The 15,482-nt window shown below is 47.5% G+C and overlaps 1 protein-coding gene across 1 annotated transcript in view; it reads left to right on the top strand.

Moving 5' to 3' along the window:
* mlf1 (myeloid leukemia factor 1) overlaps positions 1-15,482 on the top strand; it is a 150,802-nt gene that overhangs the window by 105,051 nt on the left and 30,269 nt on the right. Inside the window, exon 5 of the mRNA XM_072474500.1 lies at positions 7,354-7,513. Within this exon, the coding sequence (XP_072330601.1) occupies positions 7,354-7,513 (160 nt within the window). The remainder of the gene's footprint in view (positions 1-7,353; positions 7,514-15,482) is intronic.

Genomic DNA, 15,482 nt, shown 5'->3' with positions numbered 1-15,482 from the left:
GTCCCTGACTCCGCACAGACAGCGATGACAGACTCCACAGCGAGACCACTGCACGTCTCCACACAGAGAACACAGAAAGACTCCACAGCAAGACCACTGCACGACTCCATTGAGAGCGCACAGATCGACTCCACAGCGAGACCACTACGTGGGTCCACACAGGGAATGATGCCAGACTCCACAGAAAGAGCGGTACAAGCCTCCACAGCGAGCTCGTTGACAGACTCCACGATGGAAGCAACGCAAGACTCCAGAGCGCAGTCCTTGTATGAACAAAACCATGACGGTCTATCAACCTTATCTGAGCAACCAGCGGCATTCCAAACATTGTCTGGCATCTTTGAATTTGTCTATATATATGTTTCTGGAACACACCTCTTCATCCACCTGAGGAAGGAGCAGCGCTCCGAAAGCTAGTGATATTGAAACAAACCTGTTGGACTTTAACCTGGTGTTGTAAGACTTCTTACTGAGCAACCAGCAGCAGACGTTGCAAATCTGCCGCGCTCAAGTGCACAGCAAGACGACTATGACAGTCTACCACGCTCACGTGAACAACAAAAAGACTGACAGTCTACCCAGATTATTTGAGCCACCAGAAGAAGACTCTTACAGTCTATCCAGCTCATCTAACCGACAAGAAGACACTGAAGGTCTACTCACTGTATGTGCGACAAGTGACAAAGGCTTCACAATTCCCATACTAGATGTGCAACATCTCAGCGAGACTGACAGATCTCAGCTAGTATGTACAGAGGCATTCGACAATCTAAGTGAGGCTACGAGTGATTCCAGTGACACCATGTTAATTCAAAACTCATCTACTCGAGACTCCCCACAAGACCCTGAAATGACTCCAGACGGGGAGCATCAAGAAACCAAAGGTGATTCAGGTGAACCTCAAATGCCTCGAGATGGGGAGCATCGACAAGCCAAAGATGATTCCAGTGAACCAGACATGACTCCAGACAGGGAGCGCTGAGGAATCAGAGACGGCACGCTCAATGAAACAGAAGATGCCACAAAGGACACTGACACAAGTAACTTTGTGAAGGACTTGAATTCTCCACTCGGAATGGTCATTGAGCGCAACAAGCACAACAACAAAACCTACAAAAACAACAATACAGACAACAACAAGAAGCGTACCAAAGGCACCAACGTCAACAACAAGCATGACAAAACCAACAACACTGGAACAATGACTGGTGCGCCATGGTATAACTCTGCCAATGCAGGACACTGTTACTGCTCAGCTCAGAACAATGGCGAGAGTGCAAACATACCATGGCATGTCAACGCATCTTACCAAGTCACGATTGCTACACTACAAACAAGCAGACCAGCTTTCAAGGCAGATGATATACGGCATCAATACCGCAAACACAGACACCAGTCCAGGTCAGACAGGAAAGATGACATCAAGAATTGCTACCACAAGCATCGGGGGGAAAAAAGGAGTCCACATCAGACAATTATGTGATTTGACCATTTGATCACCTTCTGATGACTTCTTGGTTCCTTAAGCACAAGGACAGTGACGGCGTTCACAAGGGAATGGCAACATCAACATCGACACTTCCATAACAGCACAAGAAAGCCACTCGACCATGTAAATTCATGAACTTTGGACTCATAAATATTATTTGGTATTGTATAATCATCACTATCATCATGACTTGTACATGTCATCACTTATCTACTTATTTTGTTCAATTTTATTTAACCAAGTACAGAAAATATGTAACATGAAAAAGGGGGGGATGTGGTGATATGCATCACTGCAAATACACAAGAGGTTAATGTAAATACACTAAGACTAAGTAAACACTAGTGGGAGCACCAGAGACATCATGACATGCAGACATACAACTAATGAACGCATAGACTAGGACACAACCAATGAGCAGTCAAGACACCCAGAGGTGATACTACCACAAGGGGGCATTATACAACCCATATAAAAGGTCAGGGCATACATGCTCTGTCTCTTTCCACAGGCTACACTTAGAGAGTAGGACAGTGGCATATCAGAGGCATCACACCCACCACGTGGCTTAGAGCAGACTGGTTAGTTAGACTGAGTTACTGTAGCAAGATTAGCAAGAGAGTCGAACTCATAGAGAACTGTGCTAATGGTTCTATAAATCACATTGAACTTACTTCAAAGTCTGGAGTATCTTTTGGTCAAAGCTGCATCGAGTTGCAACCCGTGCTATCCCAGAGTATATAACACATCAAACATTAGTAGAGAAATGGTGCTGGGAAAACTGATGGGATTGAAGGCGGATAAATCCCCAGGGCCTGAAAATCTGCATCGCAGAGTGCTTAAGGAGGTGGCTCTGGAAATAGTGGATGCATTAGTGGTCATCTTCCGGGATTCTATAGACTCTGGAACTGTCCCTGCAGATTGGAGGGTAGGTCACGTCACTCCGATATTCAAAAACGGAGGTAGAGAGAAAGCAGGGAATTATAGACCAGTAAGCCTAACATCGGTAGTGGGGAAAATGCTTGAATCCATTATCAAGGACTTTATAGTGGAACATTTAGAAAGCAGTGGCAGGATCAGTTAGAGTCAGCATGGATTTATGAAGGGAAAATCATGCTTGACAAATATGTTGGAATTCTTTGAAGAGGTAACCAGTACAGTCGACAAGGGGGAGCCAATCGATGTGGTATATTTGGACTTTCAGAAGGCGTTTGACAAAGTCCCGCATAAGAGATTATTGTGCAAAATTAAAGCGCATGGGATTGGGGGAAATGTATTGAGGTGGATAGAAAACTGGTTGGCAGAGAGGAAACAAAGAGTAGGGATTAATGGGTCCTTTTCAAATTGGCAGGCAGTAACTAGTGGGGTACTACAGAGATCGGTGCTGAGACCCCAGTTATTCACAATATAAATGATTTGGATGAGGAAACAAATGTAACATCTCAAAGTCTGCAGATGATACTAAATTAGGTGGGAGGGTGAATTGTGACGAGGATGCAGGGATCCTACAGCAAGATCTGGACAGGTTGGGCGAGTGGGCAAACCAATGGCAGATGCAGTATAATTTGGATAAATGTGAGATTTTCATTTTGGAAGCAAAAACAGGAAGGCAGATTAATCTACCTGAATGGTTGTAAATTGGGAGAGGGTAGTGTGCAGCGGGACCGGGGTGTCCTTGTGCACCATTCGCTGAAGGTAAGCATGCAGGTGCAGCAGACGGTAAAGAAGGCTAATGGTATGTTGACCTTCATTGCAAAGAGGTTTCGCATATAGAAGCAGGGATGTGTTGCTGCAATTGTACAGTGCCTTGGTGAGGCCACACTTGGGAGTATTGTGTGCAGTTTTGGTCTCCTTCTCTGAGGAAGGATGTTCTTGCTCTCGAGGGAGTGGAGCGAAGGTTTACCAGACTGATTCCAGGGATGGCGGGACTGTCATATGAGGAGAGATTGACTAGGTTGGGATTGTTCTCGTTGGAGTTCAGAACAATGAGGGGGGAATCTCATAGAGACTTATAAATTTCTAACAGGAATAGACAGGGTAGATGCAGGGAAGATGTTACCAATGACAGGTGTGTCCAGAACCAGGGGCGGGATTCACCGCAATCGGCGCGATGTCCGCCGACCGGCGCCAAAAACGGCGCGAACCAGTCCAGCATCGCGCCGTCCCAAAGGTGCGGAATTCTCCGCATCTTGGGGGGCCGAGCCCTCACCTTGAGGGGATAGGCCCGCGCTGGAGTGATTTCCGCACCGCAGGATGGCGGGAAAGGCCTTTGGTGCCCCGCCAGCTGGCGCGGAAATGGCTTTGCCGTGCGGCGCATGCGCGGGAACGTCAGCGGCCGCTCACAGCATCCCCGCGCATGCGCAGTGGAGGGGGTCTCTTCTGTTTCCGCCATAGTGGAGACCATGGCGAAGGCGGAAGGAAAAGAGTGCCCCCACAGCACAGGCCCGCCCGCGGATCGGTGGGCCCCGATCGCGGGCCAGGCCACCATGGGGGCACCCCCCGGGGCCAGATCGCCCCGCGCTCCCCCCAGGACCCCGGAGCCCGCCCGCGCCGCCTTGTCCCGCCGTTCGAAAGGTGGTTCAATCCACGCTGGCTGGCGTAGGTTGACAGCGGCGGGACTTCGGCCCATCGCGGACCGGAGAATCGCCGGGGGATTTCCGCCGACCGGCGCGGTGCGATTCCCACCCCCGCCGAATCTCCGGTGGTGGAGAATTCGGGACACGGCGGGGGCGGGATTCACGCCGGCCACTGGCGATTCTCCGACCCGGTGGGGGGTCGGAGATTCGCGCCCCAGGGGTCACAGCCTGAGGATTCAGGGTAAACCATTTCAGACAGAGATAAGGAGATATTTCTTCACACAAAGAGTGGTGAGCCTGTGGAATTCATTACCACAGGAAGTGGTTGATGCTTAAACTTTGAATGCATTCAAGAGGCGGCTGGATATAGCACTTGGGGAGAATGGGATCAAAGGCTATGGGGAGAAAGCAGGATTAGGCTATTGAGTTGGATGATCAGCCATGATCGTGATGAATGCGAAGCAGGCTCGGAAGGCCAAATGGCCTCCTCCTGCTCCTATCTTGTATGTATCCATGTAAAAGATTAGTATGGTTATAAGAGATGTAAAAAGAGGATTTGTTTGTTAGAGCTTGCAGAAAGTCGCCAAGCTCCAGCGCCATTGTGGATCTGCCAAAAGACATTTGTTAAGGTGCCACATAACAGGCTTATCAGCAAAAGATAGTGTCCAGTAGCACTAAGGACAGTAGCAGCATGCCTCCAAAATTGGCTGAAGGACAGGAAACAGTGATGACTGGAGAAAGTGTACAGTGGGGTTTTCCGTGGGTCAGTGTGAGGATCCAACACTGTATATCAGTACCTAGACTTGGATGTACAGGGCACAATTTCAATTTTTTTTTTCTTTTTCGTTCTTGGGATGTGGGCATCACGGGCAAGACCAGCATTTGTTACCCATCCCTAATTGCCCTTGAACTGAGTGGCATTTTAAGAGTTAACCATATTTATAGATAATACAAGCCTTGGAAGTATTGTAAACCATAAGGAGAGGACGTGTACAGGGTGTTGGAATGGATGGGCACATGACAGATGAAATATAAAGCCGAGAAATGTGATGTGATTCATTTTTGTATGAGCAATGAGGAGATGAAATACAAAATAAAGGATACAAGTGCAAAGATGGTGCAGGAGGAGAGTAACCTGGGTTTTTGTTCACAAATCATTGAAGGTGACAGGGCAGGTTGACAAAGCGGCTAATAAAGCATACAAGAGCCTGGTCTTTAAGTAGGCCTGAACTGAAGTAATGTATCCAATTATGGGTATTACACTTTAACAAGGATGTGAAGACATTAGAGAGGGTGCAGAAAAGATTCAGAAGAATTACATTCCTCACCCCTGGAACCACTTCCGTGGACAGATTGGGAAACATTTTTCCTTGGAGAAGAGAAGATTAGTAAAGGAGTGATAGGTCATTGGGGGTACGCAGGATACAGATTTGAGATGACGATAGATCAACCATAATCTTATTAAATGGCAGAGCAGGCTCAAGAGGCTGAATGGCTTACTCCTGCGCCTTGTTTGTATGTTCGTAGGTGTTTCGTTGAATGTGCTCATAATCAAGTGGTGGCGGCTTTGTGGTATTTTACGAGATTAGCAAGTAGCACTAAGGACAGTAGCAGCATGCCTCCAAAATTGGCTGAAGGACAGGAAACAGTGATGACTGGAGAAAGTCATCTTTTGCTGATAAGCCTGTTATGTGGCACCTTAACAAATGTCTTTTGGCAGATCCACAATGGCGCCGGAGCATGGCGACTTTCTGCATGCTCTAACAAACAAATCCTCTTTTTACATCTCTTATAACCATACTAATCTTTTACATGAATACATACAAGATAGGAGCAGGAGACTCGGAGTATTGCTCGGGCGATCTAGGTTCAAATCCAACCACAGCAGTTGGTGAAATTTGAATTCAGTAAAGACCGGGGGCGGGATTCTCCGACCCTCTGCTCCGGAATGGGGCTTGGCGCGGGGGCAGAGAATTACCCAATATAGGCTGCCACGCCGGCACGCGATTCTCTGGTACCGGAGAATCGCCACCATTCGCGCGTGCGTGATCAGCGCGGTGCCAGTCAATGCCCCCCCGGCGATTCTTCACGCTCAACTGACCAAGTGCCCGCTAAGTCCTGCCGCCGTGGTTCTCATGTGGTTCCACCCGGCGGGAACTCAGAGTCGTGGCTGATGTGGGTGTTATGTTGGAGAGGCATGGGGAACGGACACCGGGGAGCCTTGACAACGGGCAGGCCCGCGATCGGGGGCCAACGATCAGCGGGCCATAGTGATCTGGGAGCGACCTATCTGCGGGCGGGCCTGGTCCGTGGGGGTACTTCGTCCTTCCGTGCCGGCCCCTGTAGTGCTCCGCCATGACCAGCGCGGAGAAGAGAACCCCTCTCGCATGCGCCAAAACATGCCGACAGTTCTGCGTATGCGCGAGATCACGCCGGCCCTTCGGCGCATGCGCAAACTCGTGCAGTCCCTTCGGCACCGGCTGGAGCAGCGGCAACCCCTCCGGCGTCTACCCGGAGTGGTTGGCGCCAGTTCTCCCGCCGGCGTGGGGACTTAGCCCCTCAGAAGGGAGAATCCCGCTGCATGAATCAGAAGGATTCAAGATGATTGACAAAGGAAGCAATGGCAGCAATAAGAAACCCTTTTTTAGTCGGTTACGATCTAGAAGACACTGCCTGAGTGTATTGTTGAGGCAGACTCAGTTATGTCTTTCAAAAGAGAATTGGATGACCATCTAAAGTGAAAACATTTGCAGGACTGCAGGATACAGACAGGAGTGTGAGGCTAGATGAGTTGCTCTTGCACAGAGCCAGCATTGATACAATGGACTGAATGGCCTCCTGTTCTGTAATCGTTCTTTGATTCTATAACTCCCCACCTGCACCCTGTACTTTCTTGGCCCTGAATTCTTATTGGGCCCAAGTGTTGGATTATTGCCTGTGGAATTACTTAATTGAATTCTCTGTTGCTCTAACAAAACCGAAATATAGTCGCAATAGAACACTGTAGCGTATCTTAGGTTACACATCGAAGCATTCTATTTCAAATGCTGCAGATGTAACTACACATATTAGCATAATTTTAGTGTTGCATAATTTGAGTGCCGGGGTCCCAATGTTTGTTCCTGGCCAATATGATGAGAAATATTAGTGACTTTCATATTAATCATAAGACTTGCTGAGTTTTCAGTTCAAAGATGTTTCTTTCCAGCTCACTATTAAATGTTAACTTGTTTTGTCGGTAGCCCATTTTGTGCATAGAGGACTAATTAACAATTTATGAATTTACAGATGAAAGAGATAAGGAGGACAGTAAGAGACTCTGAAAGTGGAGTTGAAAAGATGTCAATTGGCCATCACATTCAAGACCGTGCTCACGTCATTCAAAAATCCAGAAACCAGAAAACAGGTGATGAAGAAATTGATCAAGAATTAATCAACCTAAATGAAGGTGAGGCAACCATATTATGGTGAGGTCCATTTCAAAAGATGACATGAAATAATGTGAAGATATCAGCATACATGCATTGCAATAATTTATTTATTCTTTGCATACTCAAGAGTATATTCAGAAGCCAGTCTTTGTGCTTAAGACCATGAATGCTTTTTCTTTTTCTTTTCATGAGCATTCAGATGACCTTTTTGTGTCAGGGGAGGTTAGATTCTTGGAGCTCCACAGAAAGTAAACCTGACAATTATGTTAGCGTCAGAGTCCCATTGTGAGACTCTGGTGCTAACCCCACTGAGGTTTCTTGGGTCAACAGTAATGGCCAGCAAGACCATACCTTCAGCAATTTGGGAGTGCAAATGGGACAACTTCAAAATTCCCTTTTCTTCAGGGATCCAGGTTATAATTGAAACCTGGATCCTAAGCTGATAACCAAACGTATTTTTATATCCCAACTGAGAAACCACATTGTCACACCAACCCAACCCTATGTTTCAGCTGAGACTGGAACAAGGAAAACACGTATCCAAGGCTCACATCTTTCTCACCACAGGCAATGTAATGAAAATTCAAGACTCAACCAATCATTGAGGCTGATCAGAAAACTTTGCACTTAGACTGGATCTGACATATCGGAGTCCAGGCTGACTCTGTGGCCAATTCTTAAGACCCTTGACACAGCTAAGGTGGAAACTTTTTGAAACTCTGTTCAATGACCAGTGCTGAAACAGAAAACTGGTCATTTGCAGTTCCAAGTTCAGTAACTTTGCTAATTGGTCACAAACCACATTCCATTTTTAAAGTTTTACCAGAAAATCTCTTGTGAGATTTGCTTATTCTGGGTGAAAGGATGAACTGTTTTATAATAATAGCTATATGAATATAGTGTAATGCATACATTAGGACAATAATATTGTGTGGTACATGGCATTTGTATGAAGTGGTATTCAGAATTTTGCTGGTGCTTTTAGAATCATAAAGCAATGCCCTTATTTATTTGTCGAAAATTTATTTATTCACTGTACGTTACCTCTTTTTAACTTGACAGTATACATCAAGATAATATTCAAGGCCGGTTATTCATGGTTCTAAGATAGAAATGACATGCCCAGTACAGGCATGGCAATATTACAAATTTTAAAGCTATATTTTAAAGAGTGAACACAAAAGCTGTTAAAACGGTTGCAGCACACAATGTAACTTTTAGTATTTGAACTGTAGGCAGTAGAGTCAGTGGTCAATACCTCATTAAATATGGACCTGAGTGAAGCAACCTCACAGTCAATTGAGGTTCACACATTCATTGTTTAAGGATGGACCAAAACTTACAGATCATGGGGTTTGCAGACAACTCATCTCATGTTTCCAAGAGACAAAAGTGACAATGAAGCTCAGTAGGTTTTGAGGTGAATGTGAAATGGGTCCCATCAGCCTTTCATTGTCTTACGATGGCCCCTCATCTAAACACAAAGACCTTGGCTGTTTCACAGTCTCAAAGTGCAAAAAGCCACAACACCAGAAGTCTATTGACCAAACACACCACCTTATTTGGAGAAGGATTTGGGGCTTGTAAAAGGTCAATGGGTAAACCAGCCATGTTTGTTGCCTGCTTTCTAAATAACAGCAAAAACACTCCTGAGACAGAGATCCGCAGAAAGCCATCAAACCAGCTGTAGTCAACTCAGCGTCAAAGGTAATAAACAGTCACACTTTGAAAATGGGAGCTAAACTCTCTCCAATCTGTTCGAAATTCAATATCACCTGATAACCAGCATCCTAACAATTCACATTCACTATAGCCAAAGCTTCATCTAACAAGCCTGCTATGAAAGAGACTGAAGTAATAAGTTGTAATTGTATTATTTTTTTCTTCTTCATTTGTAACTATTCTTTGTGTGAACAATGATGTATGTGAGTCGAGTGAGTGAGATATCACTTTCTTCTTTAAACCTCCAGGACAAATATGAAATAATAAATAATTTTATATTTAAATTCACAAAAGTTTGCAGCCAGATTATTTAAAATTGGGACAACCACTCTAGGTAAGAAAATATATACACCTCATGTACAAAATTCTTTGATTATGGATAATAAGTCCGTGATTTAAGCCTCAAAATTATTTAAATGATGGTCTCTTGATTTTGGAGTGCAAGTTAACTGGTTGTCAATAGAATCAAAGTTACACATGCTTTTATCAGGGTATGGTGTGAGGGGATCATTTGGAGCACAGTGGTAGTAAGAGGTAAGAGGGGGCAGATTGAAGAGAGGGATGGGGGTGGCCGGTTGCGGTAGAATGATAGGCAGTGTTTGGCATAGGATTTGCTTAAGGAGTTAGAAAGGGCTCTCCTGAATCTCTTGGCTTATAAGTAATGCTACTATAAATATTACAAGATGTCCGACCTATTCAGGGTGGGTCACCGATCCAGCAAACTTATGGAAAAATGGCAGCAGGTATATCTACCAGGTTTGAGAATTGTTAGGAATTCTTAGCCTTCAGCACTACCCTCCTACCAGAAGTGTAGAGGAAGATGCAGGCATCACCCTGACAAATGTGGTGGGGAAACTGAAGTATTCCTTGTTGATGTTGCACCACAAACTTGGGTCAACTAGCATTATAGGCAAAACACTCAAAACTCTCAAGGCATTGTACAACAATCTCCTTTATTGTACCATACCAAGTTACCACAAAAGACACAAAGTAATAATAATCTTTATTAATGTCATAAATAGGCTTATATTGTAAAAATCTCCTAGTTGCCACACTACAGCCCCTGTTCCGGTACACTCCGGGAGAATTCAGAATGTTCAATTCACCTAACAAGCACGTCTTTCCGACTTGTGGAGGAAACCGGAGCACTAGGAGGAAACCCACGGGGAGAACGTACAGACTCCACACAGACAGTGACCCAAGCTGGGAATCGAACACGAGTCCCTGGCACTGTGAAGCAAAAGTGCTAACTACTGTGCTACCATGCTGCAATATCAAAACTTTGTTCCACAAAAGGTATCAAAACTCACGGCTTGGACCTAAATATCACCCGTTAAGAGGTGACGTGACCAGACTCCCTCTTAGTGCATTCCAATGTCGTCTTTGAGTCCTGGACCCAAGGTGCTGCTTCTTACGATGGTTATCCCTGCAGGTTTTCCTGTAGGCTATGGCTCCTGAAGTTCCTTTGTCTCACCTTATGCTGATCTTGCTGGCACTGTCCATGTTCTCAGTCATGTACTTACATGACAAGCCTAATCAATCACTGTCCTATAGTCATGAATACTCAGGAGCCGTGACTATCTCTGGGATCATATTTCCCTCAGGAGCACTTCACAGGTCTGTGTTCAATCATTGGCCTGGATTCTCCACCCCGTGATGCCGGAAACACGAATCTCGACTGGGCTAGGGTGACGAAGTGCCACCCTGTTCTACCCACTACCCATCAGATGCACCAGTGTCAGGTGGGGGGATTCAGAAGCACTGAAATGTTCCAGCAGTTCCCCTGCAGGGGGTGAGGGGGGGGCATCAGCACGGGACCCATCATTCCTTCTCCCTCGGGTTGCTTGATGGCCCACAGGATACTCCATGGGACAGAGGTGATGCCATAGTGAGTTCCGGAGGCTCCACCGGCACCTGCACTGTCAGCCACTCTACCCAGTGAAGCAGTTGAGGCTATCTCGTTCAATGTTTTTCAGGCAACGATAGATAGATTTTTGAACAGTAAAGAAATTAAGAGTTATGGTGATCGGGTGGATAAGTGGACTGAGTCCAGAAAACGATCAGCCATGATCTTATTGAATAGTGGAGCAGGCTCGAGTTGCCAGATGGCCTACTCCTGCTCCTAGTTCTTATGTCCCTCAGCGAATGCATCATGACCTTCTGTGACTGGCCATGGCCAGACAGTGTCCGGCCAATGCCCTTATTCACCCTCAGCCATGTCCCTTTGCGACTGGGCCAAGCTCTGGAGCGCCGCAATAATGTCAATGTGGGCCAGTACATTTATGCCTGTCCCTGTGACTGGGCTCCCCTGTCCTGAGCCTCAGCCATTGACCACACAGTGTGCTCCAAGCCATGGACGTTTTGACCCATGGCTGTGTCCTTCTCACCCAAGGCATTTCCTGCGGACACCATCCGTTCGATGTTGGCCTGGTTACCACTCATTGGCAGCACGATCTCCTGCATCTGATGGTGGTTGGACTCCTCCAAGTGCACCTGCAGGCGCTGGAATGCTGCTGATATCCCTTCCTGTAGACCCTGGTTCTATGTCTGCATCTCCACCAGTGATGGGATCATGCGTTCCAAAAGCACGCTACCTGTCTGGACTACAGTTACTTCCTGGGATCGGCCAGCCCTCCGACTGCCCGCTCCCTGGGGAGTTCCTACCTCCACCTGATGTGCTGCTGCATGTGTGACATGCGTACCAGAAAGTGACCCAGGAGCCTCTTCACTAATATGACCCACCGAGGCGAAAGTCTCTGGGATGGTGGATAGTGCAGAGCCGAAAAGTCGGTGATGTCCTCGGACGTGTCGTCTGGGGTGTGCTGGGTTTGTGGCTGGGGGAGAGGTACCCTGGATGTGCTGGCCTCATCCATTGGTGATCCTGCAAGACATAAGACAAGAAAGACACAAGGTGAGAATCCGGGAAGGAGTGGTCTGGGATTGAGGAACGACTCACTTGCTATGGGGACATCACTTTGAATTAGGGGCTTACTTGGTTGTGCCATACCGACCTTTGCCTAGGAGATAGCCCTCTCCTCCACCTCTCCGGCTAACTCCTTCGCCCTCTGCTCGGCTGCGATGAGTACCCTGAGATCCGGCCGGCTCCCTCTGCTCTTGTCTCACTCCCAGTGTTCTTAATCTAGGGCAGTGTTTTTCAAACGTTGTTTCCGGGAAACCATTTTTACCAACAAGCCAACCTTCGTGACTCACGCCAATCGACCTTCGCGACCCATGCCGGCCGACCTTCTTGACCCATGCCGCTCGACATTCTCGACTCACCATTTTTTCTTACCTTTAATATGAGAGGTGAGCCTGCTTGGTCCTCACGATCTCACTCCACTCAGGTTCACAGGAGGAGAGGGCTATGCACATATCAGGTGCAAGATTCAGCCGGTTCCTTTGTGCCGTCTTCATCTTTGATGTAGGTCGTTGTGATGACAAAAGCAACAAAATGCTTGTTTTACTCAGCTCTGGATACTCCTCAGAGACGCTACTCCAGAATACTGACAGTTTCATCTACTTTTGCCGTGTTTTTAATGTACTGTCAAAGCTGAGGCGCAGAAGTTCAGTCAGCTTCATTTGGAGTCAGACTTGCCAGTCCATTGACAGTTTCCTTACTAATGCTGTTTTCTTCGGTGTATCATAGAAGTGTGGGGAACATGTAGTAATTTTGGCTTTGCACTCGCAATTGCCAAACTTTCAATGACTTTTGGAAAGCTGCGATTTCTTCACAGTTAGAAAGCAATCATCATCCTTCCCTTGCAATTTGAGGTTGAGTTCATTTAGAATTGTCTGCAAGGTAAGACATAGCTAGCATCCAAGTTTCATCGGGAAATGAATCAGCCAGAGAGTACAATTTCTCGAGGAGGAAAGCGGGATTTCTTACCTCAGTTCGTAAACTCTGAGTAGCTCCCCTGTTGACTGATCATCACAGTAACTCTTGAAGTAGATGAAGTCCATCCTCATTGGGATTGACTGGTCACTGTTTCGATTCAATGCTTACATGTAGTCTTAAAAGGTCAGCAAAAAACTTATAGCCACCCTTCAGTATACAGAGGGCGATGATGTGATGATTTCCCATGGCTTTCATTATATCCCTTGCCAAACATTCAGTTCTATCCATGATTAAACCATGAGGAATATATATTCTCTCCAGATCATTTGAGTAATGTTTAGGGATGCAAAACAGATCAAGGTCATACCCTTGTTCACCATAAGTGATCGCCACTCAGTCAGCCGCTGGCATGCCGCGATCGCACTTTGACCCCGGGTTCAGGTCCCAACACTCCCGGGCCCCATGTGCACTGATGTGCATGCGCAGGTCATACCCTTGTTCACCATCAGTGATCGCCACACAGTCAGCCGCTGGCATGCCGCGATCGCACTTTGACCCCGGGTTCAGGTCCCAACACTCCCGGGCCCCATGTGCACTGATGTGCATGCGCAGTGCGCCCGCATTTTTTTAGCTGGTCACGGCCACCATCTTTAAAGCCGCTCGCAGCGGCATTGTTAAAAGCCAGCTGCTGCGGCTGGTGCACGTGAATTCCCGCGATCGGGAATGCCGCAATGGCTGGCTCCACGACTCTCCTAAGATCCGCCTGTGACCCACCCGCGGGTGGTGACCCCCACTTTGAAAATGTCTGATCTAGGGGACCGATATAGGACCTGGTGAGACGCCTGGATGCTAGTTGCATGGGGGCCTGTGTGTGCAAGGCACCTGGCCAGAGAGGACAATACAGGTGTTAGGGTTTGGTGCAGGGTGGGATGTAAGGAGGATGCAGGCTGATGGGTTTTGATTAGCCTCAAGCAAGGTGGGGGTCGGTGCGATGAGCAGGGGATGGGAGTGATGCCAGGGGCACAGAGATGGTGACTCACTTGAGCTGACCTAAGGAAGTCATTCATCTTTTTCCGCCTAGTGAGTGTCAAGGCACTGACCATCTCTGCCACCTCCGCCCAGGCCCGGTTCACATTGGTGGGTGGTAGCCACCTGCCCACCTTGGGGAAGAGTGTGTCCCGCCGCTCCTTCACCGCATCTAGCATCCAGTCCAGCTCTCCATCTGTAAAGCGCAGTGCTGCTCTTCATGGCTGGAATCATAGAATTTACAGTGCTGAAGGAGGCCATTCAGCCCATCGAGTCTGCACCAGCTCTTGGATAGAGAACCCTACTTAAGTCCCACGCCTCCACCCTATCCCCCTTTTTCCCCATAACTCCACCTAAACGTTTTGGACACTAAGAACAATTTAGAATAGCCAAACCACCTAACCTGCACATCTTTGAACTGGAGGAAGAAACCAGAGCACCCGGAGAAAACCCACGCACACACGGGGAGAACGAGCAGACTCCGCACAGACAATGACCCAAGCCGGGAATCGGATCTCGGACCCTGGAGCTGTGAAGCAACTGTTCTAACCAATATGCTACCGTGCTACCGTGGAATGAGAGTGTGTGGGGAGTGGAGTGCTTATAAGCAGCTCCAGCTTGTCAAGCTTCCCAGCGTCAATTCTGGCCCCAGTGACTCCGACGCTGGCAGCAATTAGAATTGCTCTAGATTCACGTGGGAAGACTGCTGGCCTATAGCATGTCCTGAATTACTCTAGATATAGCACCCCCACCAGGAATATGAACCCCACACTGCCCGTGTGTAGTTTGCACATTCTCCCCGTGACTACATGGGTTTGCTCCGGGCACTCCAGTTTCCTCCCACAGTCCAAAGATGTGTAGGTTAGGTGGACAGTGCTCGGAGGGATGTCCCCATGCAGGAGTATTCCTCCGTTCTTAGCCATTCAGCTCCGCAGGTCCCGCTTTCCCTCCTCCACCAGACTCGATAGGTTCCGTGTCCAGTCATGGGCTATTTGGATTCCCACCTATGAGAATTTGGTTAGTTTGGACCAGCTTGAAAGGTAACCTGCCCAGCTCTATTTTCCCCTACTTGCGGCATCACGGGGAAGATTTCACTCTTGTTCAGATTGAGTCTGTAACATGATAAGGCTCTGAACTCCCTTAGGATTTCCATGATCCTCCCATGCTGGCTAGGGAATTTGAGACACAGAGGAGCAAGTCATCCACAGAGAGCAGGACTCTGCTCCCTGTCTCCCCTCTGGATGCCTCTCCACCCCTTCGCTGATCTGAGAGCGATAGTCAGCGACTCAGGGCAAACAACAGTGGGGATAATGGGCATCCCTGCCTTGTGCCTCTGTGCAGCTGGAAGTATTCAGAGCTGGTGGTATTTGTCCATATGCTCGCCATAGGAGTACTGTGCAGAA

The sequence above is a fragment of the Scyliorhinus torazame genome, chromosome 14, assembly GCF_047496885.1.
Source record: "Scyliorhinus torazame isolate Kashiwa2021f chromosome 14, sScyTor2.1, whole genome shotgun sequence".
Taxonomy (NCBI): Eukaryota; Metazoa; Chordata; class Chondrichthyes; order Carcharhiniformes; family Scyliorhinidae; genus Scyliorhinus; species Scyliorhinus torazame.
Note: the sequence above shows the minus strand (reverse complement) of the source record. Positions and strands in the feature narration are given on the sequence as shown.